The sequence below is a fragment of the Hippocampus bargibanti genome, linkage group LG17 (assembly GCF_051943395.1).
Source record: "Hippocampus bargibanti isolate YZ-2025 linkage group LG17, ASM5194339v1, whole genome shotgun sequence".
Lineage (NCBI taxonomy): Eukaryota > Metazoa > Chordata > Actinopteri > Syngnathiformes > Syngnathidae > Hippocampus > Hippocampus bargibanti.
Window position 1 is genome coordinate 12,747,926 of NC_142750.1, and position 10,436 is coordinate 12,758,361.

The 10,436-nt window shown below is 41.2% G+C and overlaps 1 protein-coding gene across 4 annotated transcripts in view; it reads left to right on the plus strand.

Annotated features, from left to right (window-relative positions):
* Positions 1 to 10,436, plus strand: part of prkcab (protein kinase C, alpha, b) — a 79,970-nt gene that overhangs the window by 64,512 nt on the left and 5,022 nt on the right. For 2 of the 4 annotated variants that reach the window (XM_089018074.1, XM_089018073.1), the window contains exons 6-14: positions 24 to 180; positions 379 to 513; positions 782 to 875; positions 4,538 to 4,567; positions 5,976 to 6,290; positions 7,340 to 7,431; positions 7,537 to 7,599; positions 8,261 to 8,399; positions 8,587 to 8,667. In XM_089018074.1, the coding sequence (XP_088874200.1) occupies positions 24 to 180; positions 379 to 513; positions 782 to 875; positions 4,538 to 4,567; positions 5,976 to 6,290; positions 7,340 to 7,431; positions 7,537 to 7,599; positions 8,261 to 8,399; positions 8,587 to 8,667 (1,106 nt within the window). The remainder of the gene's footprint in view (positions 1 to 23; positions 181 to 378; positions 514 to 781; positions 876 to 4,537; positions 4,568 to 5,975; positions 6,291 to 7,339; positions 7,432 to 7,536; positions 7,600 to 8,260; positions 8,400 to 8,586; positions 8,668 to 10,436) is intronic. The other 2 variants (XM_089018076.1, XM_089018075.1) reach the window with 1 other exon arrangement.

Sequence of the window (10,436 nt, forward strand, 5' to 3'; positions counted from 1 at the left end):
CTCCTTTTCAATTCTTGTCGCAGTGGGCGAAGCGAGGAACCTGATTCCTATGGATCCAAATGGTTTATCGGACCCTTACGTTAAACTCAAGCTCATCCCTGACCCGAAGAATGAAACTAAACAGAAGACCAGAACAATCCGTTCATCACTGAACCCGTGCTGGAACGAATCATTCACCTTGTGAGTCATGCACCCATACACTGCTTTTGCCCTGATATAAGTACAAATGTCATGTTTTAAAGACTGTCTGATCCCTGCTGTCCATATTGCCACATTGACCCTTTCAAAACCTTCTAACATAATAAGATGTCCACCTTTTTGCCGGATGTCCCCGAGATGGTTAAAAAAGGCCTTTCTCATTTGTGTGTTTGCACTTAGTAAGCTGAAAGTATCGGACAAGGACCGGCGTCTGTCCATCGAGGTGTGGGACTGGGACCGGACCACCAGGAATGACTTCATGGGTTCCATGTCGTTCGGAGTGTCCGAGCTAATGAAAGCTCACACGTGTGGATGGTCGGTTGAGACGCGCAAGACTTTCAATTGTTCAGATTCTAAATAAAATAGGACAGGCAGCATTTCCACCACAGTTATTCATGTCTCTAAAATCCAACCATTCAAAACTACTTAATTAAGATGTTTGGTTGTTGGTTGTTTTGAGTAACTTTGGAGGTTAATTTGTTGTTTTTTTCCCCCCTCACTGAATTATTGCTGCTCTCCTAATATATCAGTGTATGAATATAATGTATTTAAAAATCTGGAATTATGTATTTGTTTCTCAAAGGTACAAATTGCTGAACCAAGAGGAGGGTGAGTACTACAATGTTCCCATCCCGGAGGTGGATGACGTGGATTTGGAGCTCCGGCAAAAGTTTGAGGTGAGCACCAACAGACATTTCGATGTTTTACAGTGAAATGTGACATTATTTGATTTCTCACAAATTAAAAAAAAACACACAAATTCAAAATGCATAACTCATCAGAAATTGTAACATTAGATAAGAAGAAATTAGTTTGAAGGGAGAGTTTGGACCGTGTAATATACTCCAAATATACCGTATTTTCCAGTGTATAATGTGAACTAGGGTATAAGGCGCACCAATGAATGGCGTATTTCCAAACCTTTTCCATATATAAGGCGCACCACACTATAAGGCACACCTGCAATGACTGAAAAAAGTTTCTCGAATATAATATCGAAATATATAAAAGTTGTCCAAATAGAAGGCACACCACATTATAAAGTGCTACAGTCGGGGATGGGGTTATGCACTATTTTTACAGGTGGAAATGGAGGTGGCTGCTGACAGTAGTCGCCAAACCTGTTGTCACTCAATACCAGTGACGTGCAGTCAGGGTAGGCAGTGCCTCACCAGTGCCTCACCTGTCATCATGGAAATATTAAATGACAAAATAAATTAAACGGTTATATTTATTTAGTGATTTGTACTTTAACTTTCTTTTCCATTTAACTTCACCATTTTTGGATTTTTTTTTTCTCTTCAAAATCGCTTAATTTTCACATTTACCGTTCATATACTAAGTAGAGACGAGCGGTGAGGCACCAGCCGGCTGAGCCTCACCATGTATTGCGCAATCACTATGCTAACTGTGCTGGCTTGCTCTGCAGTGAGACCGCATTGCTGTCCTTCTGCATATCGCGATTAAAATGTTCAAAAGCTTTTAGTATATGAACTACATTTCTACAGTTTAGCTGGTGTATATAATGTACAGTCACTGATCATTATAAACACTGTACTACAGTGTTTATTTTATTTTTATCAAAACTGTGTGCATAGGTGAGGCACACAGTTCTCCTGCCTCATGACAGGGGGCGCTGGTGATTAGAGATTCTTCTTGCGACTACTCGGCTGCAGAATAATAGAATTAAATGTAAATTTCTCCACTGTGAGACTAATAAAGGCATATCCAATCCAATCCAATTAGTGACAGCAAGCTACAGTAAACAGTTAGCAAGTTAACTGCAACAATCCAGTCATTTTTTTCGTGTTGCTTGGCCTTATTTTCAGAATGGTGGATTATATATCTAAATTGAAAGAATTTTCTAAACTGGACTTTCAATCGAAACAGGAGATAATAATTAAAGGAAGACCAACACCGGACTGTATAGCTCACAAAAGGTGAGGGATGAATGTAAATCTCCTGGACAGCTTCTGAGCTTTTTGGCCAAGAAGGATCTCATTAAAACTATTCCTGAAGCGACAAAGTTGCTCCAGCTCGTGCTCACTGTTCCACTACTACAGCATCAGTGGAGCGGTCATTTCACAGCACTGAAAAGACTGAAAAATTACAGTCGGAACAGGACTGATCAAGGACGACTTTCTTCACTAGCAGTGATCTCCATTGAGACAGAGAGACTTGGACTTCATTTATAAGTAAAGGTAACACGATATCGTTTTTTTAATTCTTTTTTTCTAGGCTACAGTTTGTATACAGTATATAAAGAATGCTGACATGACATTTTAAACAAAACACGTTAACTGTTGCCAATCAAATGGTGAATAAGCTACTCTGGAGTTCATATGTTTGTAAATCTGACTGTGAAGACGTCAGTGCCACACCAGCCATGAACCTCACCGCACGTCACTGCTCAACACTACTTCACATATAAGGCGAACCAGCGTATAAGGCGCAGGGTTATCTTTTGAAGACGATGAAGGCTTTTGGGTGTGCCTTACTCATCGGAAAATACAGTAAATCAGCCAGTCACTGAAGTTTTCATCTAATGGGTTGAAAGTGATCGTTCGTTCCTGGTCCATTTCTTCTCGGGGTGTTGATGGCAGAGGATGGTTAAATCAGCAGGAAGCCAGGTGTTGAACAGAATAAGTTAGTTTAATGTTGTAGACAGCAGGGGCATCGTGGGGTGTCGGCCGAGGAGGGGCAGAAAGAAAAGAAGAGCAAGAGAGACGAAACTGGGAGAGCATTTATAAGACGGATAGGGTGCAACGCAATAGCATGTGACGTAATGGGATGTGACATCATGTAAAGGCGGGCAGGATGACGTATCAGGAAGTCCAAAACAAAAACAACGATGCAAAAAGGTGTTTAAAGATGTTCGTATAGCGAATTACCCCAACATCATCTGTATATTTTTGTTGTGGCTGTTAAGCATGAATATACTCATAGACTGATTAAAAATTTTGCTCATCAACAGTGTGTCATCAGCAAGTATTTTCCATTGAAAAAGGCACACCAAAAAGCCTTGATTTTCTTCCAAAGATGATCCTGCGACTTATACGCTGGTTGGTGTGCTTTATATGTGAAGTCATATTGAGCCACAACAGGTCTCGCAACGACTGTCAGCAGCCACCGACTCCATTTTCTCCCATAGATGTAGTGCGTAACATCAGCCTTTACTGTAGCGCCTCATAATGTCGTGTGCCTTATCTTTGGAAAGCTTTTATGTATTTAGATATTATATTTGGAAAACTTTTTTCATTCATTGAAGGTGCGCCTTAATACAGTGAGACCTCGACTCACGAACTTAATTGGTTCCCAGACAGAGTGTGTAAGGCGAAAAGTGTGTGTCTAAAAAAAAAAAAATCCCATAGGAAACCATTAAAATGCGAATAATCCGTTCCCGGGTTTCCATAAAATATACTTTTCAACTAAATAAGCCTGAAAAGTACACACAACATACCTTATTCTATGTATAATAAATGTGCTATTGTATTGTAATGAAAGAAATACACTGCATTGTATCATAAAGTCACTTTATTTACATTTGTGATGGTCATTTATGGCTTGATGGAATGGCGTTGGAAATCGAAGGTCAAAGGGAATTGCTGTTTGGAAAGAGAGGCACATCACATGACGACTGTAATTAAAGAAATAAACTGTGCTGTAAAATAAAGTTTTATTTACCTTTTTGATGGTCATTGATGACTTATGGAAGGAGAGTCACCTTCCATAAGGACTGTTGGTAACTTAACCTCTGGTGCTGTTCGGTCGTGTGCTTCCGCCGAAGATCACTCCGCCAGCCGTGGTGGGTGTTTATTATGAAAATAGTGCTTATTATAAGGTTTAATTTTCATAAATTTGACGTTTGTAAGACAAAAAGTTTGTAAGTTGAGGTGTTTGTAAGTTGAGGTCTCACTGTAGTCTGGTGCGCCTTATACATATATACGGAAATACATTATTAACGTCATCTTTGTGTTTACGTCCTGAAGCAATCCCAACACGCAGAATCTTATTTTTTGTTTTCCTATATCCTTTCATAATCGGTCGTACCTTTTAACCCCTCCCCTAACCCCCTCAAAAGCTCACACCTTGACATGACACAGGACGGTGACCATGGAAACCAGCGGGGCGATGCTGAGATGCAGTCAGTTACCACATTCATTTCCAGCCGTGCCTTTGACTCTGTCATTCATATCCGAGCTTCGCACGCCATACTGTAATTCAACTTGCCCCCTCACTCACCCCCCCAACACACACACACACACACACACACTCAAAAATATACCCAATCCTGAACGTCAGTCACTAACCAGTGAGTTTTTTTTCTCTTTCCCGGTAGGCCTGCCAGTTAAATATCCACTATGTCAAGGTAGCCGCTCAGCCTGCTCCTCCTTCTGTGTTTCTCTATTTCTTACACTGCCAACGTACCACTCTGAACTGTTTGTGTTTGTGCGTCCACAAGTGAATATGATTCACAAATCCCTCCCATTGCACACGGTGCACATGCCAGAAGGCACACAATGGAAGCTGTTTTCTTACTGTACATGAATTTGTATTCCATTACTTTTCTGAAGTGTTCAGTGTTATGAATGTCAAGTGTGGTTAAAGCACAAATGAAACTCCCATAGTAAGTCAAACAACCCCCCCCCCCTCCATATGGCTCCTCTGGACCTCCCCATGTTAGCATTTTAATGCATTATAGAAGAAAAAGTGGGGCTAATTGCCGACTGAGAGATTGTTGGCTTGGCAACAGCTGCTTGCCTTTTAGTTTGATGTGAGCAGGCAGCGCCGGGTGAGTCCATGATGTAAGCTGGAAGGGTCTTAATCGTCTAGCTTTGTCATAGTTGTCATTCAAAGACAACCATCGGGCCAGTCATTACAATTGCACACAGCCTTGTCAGTAAGGGACGAAATTAACAGATAATTTGCAATACAGTAAAGTCTCGTTATATCGATATTCAAGGGAGTCCGAAAAAATATCGATATAACCGGGACTATCAATATATCCGACCCTGTTTGCATGTAATTTTCTCCGTGCTGCATAGAAATAGTATCGATATAACCGGGACTATCGATATATCCGATATCGATATAACGAGACTTTACTGTATATCTACACAAGCTATACATTTCCCTTCTGGAAACCCTACAAGTCCACTAGAGGGTACCATTAGCCAGCAAATAAGGCCTAAGAGTAAGCCCATGTTTTGTTTGTTTGTTTGTTTGTTTGTTTTTTTACAATTGGGATGTTTGGATCAGGGCATGCCATGAATCTTTGTCAACTATGGTCTATCAAGATCCTTTTAGAACCGTTGACTTGATAATGTGGAATTTATTGCTTTTGTTAACCAATGTTTCATACCTAGTTAGTTTTCACCCGCCCCTTGGAATAACATAAAATCAGAATTTACACCCCATCGCCCTCCCTGAAGCTGTAATTTTATTATAATGGGAGGGAAAGTTCAAAATATTTGACAAAAACAGTTGTGAAGTATGAAGGCAATGTGGGGGCGGATAATTTTAGAAGTGTGAAATCTGCGTCTTTGATGTTATCATACTAAAACAACCATTTTGTTATGTAAAGAATGTCTGAGACGAACCCTGAGAATTCAGTCTGATTTCATTCCGGCAATCTCTTATTTTATTTGCAGAGCATCTCTTCCGCGAGTTTGTCTTGGTTATTTACGTTTTGTGCGCTGGCCGCTCGTCATTGAAAATGTAGATTGTTCAGATGTTGGATGCCGAAAGTTCCCCTTTGTGTTTTTTGACCGCCGCAGAAAGCCAAGTTGGGCCACGGAAAGAAAGTCATCACGCCTTCGGACCACCGGCGCTTCAGCCTCCCTTTGGGTAACGCCGAACGTCTGCGTCTGAGCGATTTCAACTTCTTGGCACTGCTGGGGAAAGGAAGCTTTGGCAAAGTGATGCTTGCCGAGATGAAGTCCACCGAGGAGCTGTACGCCATCAAGATCCTGAAGAAGGACGTGGTCATCCAGGATGATGACGTAGAATGCACCATGGTTGAGAAGAGGGTGCTGGCACAGAGGGACAAACCGCCGTTCCTCACGCAGCTCCACTCCTGCTTCCAGACCGTGGTGGGTAATTCTCAGTACCAAGCGACCAGGGAACCGAGCACCGATGATATAAAAAGTCCAGGGTAATACAAAGCACAAATACAAGTTTACAGCGTCCCGTTTTAGCGTCATGATGAAGGAATTGACAGGATTGGAAGCGGGGAGGCGTGGCCCCGCCCCCAGCTGTCAATCCGAACGTGACAATATCGCACAAGTAGGATGTTTATTTGCTGGAGCAGCATTGCACAACATGAGGATACAAAATAACTGTTTCTTAAACCCATACAACAATTTTCTCCAGCATGACAGCATCTCATTCGCACAGCATTCGAGAGGGGCAGGGGGGTGTCCACCGACGCTCGAGGGGGTGGGATCGCCGCGACGCAAACGCCGCATCGGGCTCACGGTCGGCACCGCCGCCTCTTTGAGACTGGTGACCTCTTCTGGCTTCTCCGTTAGCAGTGAGAATCATTTTTGGAGAGCTCGCATGCGTGGGAAGCCGTGCGTATTCGGGTCAGCAGAAAGCGTGCGCTGGCACAGTAATAATTAATAGTAATAACAGTAATTCGATAAAACGGAATATAAAATGATTAAAATGACACTAAAAGTTATGAGATTTATAAATGAACTGTCAACATTTTGGTAGATAATATTATTCAATAGAAAACGTTGCTTAAAAACAACAGATTGACATCGTATACTATTCTGTCTTATAAACCTTGCGTCAGCCATTTTGAATGCATTTTGATTTACGACCGTTTGACTTACGACCGTTTTTTGTCGGAACAGAACCCAGTCGTAACTCGGATGTTACCTGTGTGTCTGTGTGTGTGTGTGTGTGTGTGTGTGTGTATATATATATATATATATATATATATATATATATATATATATATATATATATATATATATATATATATATATATATATATATATATATATATATATATATATATACACACACGTATATATACACACACACACATTGGGAGACATCCATCTCTGATTCCAATTTCCTGCTTACTGGTTGCAATGAAAGAGTGAGATTGACTTGTCTAGTTTGTGTTTAGGATCGCCTCTACTTTGTGATGGAGTACATCAACGGGGGAGACCTCATGTATCATATCCAGCGTATGGGCAAGTTCAAGGAGCCGCAGGCCGTGTATGTTTTTGTTGTTGTTATTTTTTGGTCCCTCATGATGCAATACAATTTGACTTATTGTTTCATCATTTCATCTTTGCCCCACCCCATCTTCACCCCCGACAGTTTTTATGCAGCTGAGATTGCCATTGGGCTATTTTTCTTACACCGGAAAGGAATTATCTACAGGTGGGTAACATTTGACATGTACAATATTTTTACATCGGGCTCACCGTATGAACTCATTCACTGCCAGACATTTACAAAAATGTGTCCACTTCAGTGCCAGGGTGTTTGTCGTTGTCACTCAAATTCCAGGACCCACATGATATTGAGTTTTAGGACTACATAAACATTCAATACAGCGTTAGAAACCTGAAACTCTCTTCTTTCATCAGAAAAAAAAGTTAATTCCTAAATTATGTGGGTCTGGAGTGATATGAGCTCTAAATGATGGTAGCTGTCCAAAATACAATGCAATACATACATATGGAATGCTACCCCTTGTGGAAAGGACAAAAAATTGCCAGAGGGCTGGCCAGCGCTTTATCGGCAGTCGCAGCAAGAAAAACTAAATTCGGGAATGGTACTCCATGTCATATTTTCAATTCCCGAATAAATTTGGGAATGGCAGTGAATGAGTTAAAAGGCCAGTGTCATTTTTTTGAGTGATGAAAGAGGGCAAAGACAGGTATACACTGATAAGAAAGATTTTAGCAAAACCTACCCAATTTATATCAAACAATTTCGACAACCAGCCAACCTCTGAGTAAATCGTCAGTAGAGATACGAAAACTGAAGCAAAGAGTGAGGTTGTCATTTCCCCTCAAGATGAGCGCTTGCATTGCAGGGACCTGAAACTGGACAACGTCATGCTGGACTCGGAAGGCCACATCAAAATCGCCGACTTTGGCATGTGCAAGGAAAACATGTATGAAGGCATGTCCACGCGGACTTTCTGTGGCACGCCCGACTACATCGCACCAGAGGTGAGGCGCTCATGGTGAGGAAACGCTCACCGACGACTTGCTTCACTTTAGTTCAGTAGCGCATTGGGTGTGAGAAAGCGTCTTTGGAGTTAATGGGGAGGCTGGTTTGGTGGGGTTTGGTTATTATTTTTTTTCCTTCTTATTTCACTCAACTCACCCTCTTGTGTCATCTTCTCATCTCTGTCAGATTATAGCCTACCAACCGTATGGAAAATCAGTGGACTGGTGGGCTTATGGTGTTCTGTTATATGAGATGCTGGCAGGACAGGTAAAGAAATGCAGATGATAGGCACCGTAGAATGGAACGCTGTAGAATGCAATACTGTTTACAGTGTCTCTCCATATCGTAATTTCCGGTGTATAAGGCGCAACGGAGTATAAGACGCAACCCCAATGAATTGTATATTTTCAAACGTTTTCCATATATAAGGCGCACTGGACTATAAGGCGCATCTTCAATGATTGAAAAACGTTTTTCAAATATAATATATACATGTTTTCCAAATACTGTCATGATTTGCAAGGTGATGGTGGTGGACCTAAAAAAAATGCAGGCAGGAAGGAGGATCAGGGTGTATATGACAAATTGTATTAAATAAAGTTGGCAAGAACAAAATCTAAAAAAAACATAGTCATCAGAACAGAAAGGTGCAAATAACAAACTAAACCATGAGGTAAAACATAAGATGAAACAAACCTGACAGAGTGAAACAAACAATGACCCAACACTGAATGGTCATGCCGGCAGTCCTTTTAACTGCCACTGATTAAATTTAAACGACCAACACCTATGCAGCAGCAGCTGTACAATGCCACCCTTTGGTCGCAAACCGAAACGTTACAAATACAAGGCACATCACATTATAAGGCGCTACAGTAGAGGCTGGGGTTACGCGTCGGGAAATGGAGTCGGTGGCTGCTGACAGTAGATGCAAGACCTGTTGTGGCTCAATATTACTTCACATATAAGGCGAAGGGTTATCTTTTGAAGAAAATGAAGACTTTTGTGTGCATCTTATACACCGGAAAATATGGCACAGGAACTGAAACGTCCAGTAGTGATTTTTTTTTAATCACTCTTCCACCACACAGCTCCAAACAGTAACATTAGCATCAATGCTCATTTGAGGAGTTGTCCATGCCACTAAAACACACACACACACACACACACACACACACACACACACACACACACACACACACACACACACACACACACACACACACACACACACACACACACACACACACACACACACACACAGTGATTGTTCTTTTCAAGTGCATATTTCAGAATATACTTAAGGATGCCTTTTTGTCAACAGGATTTTCTTGCCATTTCTAGCGTCCGCAGTGTCTCAACTCAGGTTCTCAAAAAGAACTTTTCCAGTGGAATCTGCTCAAACACCATTAAGAAGAAAATAATGCAATAATACATCCATTATTGTTGTACTATAACATTAAAATAAGGCCATTGTAATATGCAGTAGGAAAAGAGAAGAAAGTAAAAAAGGGCTGAGAGCCCCCCTTAAAGGACAACCGACGTCTCCGGACAAGTTGTGTCCATAATTTGTACAATGACTTCTGAGCGTATTTTACAAACATTTCACCGCATATAGCTTTATTTTACGTTTTAAGACTCTCACTGAATATTCTGGAAGTCTTGTTTTTGAGTTGGTGACGAGTCCTCACCCTACGTCACTGAAGGAACGCCCCTGACTGAGAAAGGACATACCTTGCATCACATCAATGCATTTTGCGGTACTTTGTTTGGTCTGAAAACTTCGTGTTGATCCGTGTTGATGGCGAAATTAGAAGAAAAACACATAAATAACCCAATGGTGAATCGTTGTATGTTACACCGAGACAACTCTTTGATATTCGTTGACAAAAATTGCAAGCTGAATAATAAACCAGTTCCAACGGAGCTCTGCCGCCCTCTTCTGCATTTTCTGTGACACTACATATCAGTCTTGATTGCTCAAAATGAGCCTGAAGACCTTCTTTAATCGATTGCAAACATTTACACTTTCCTCT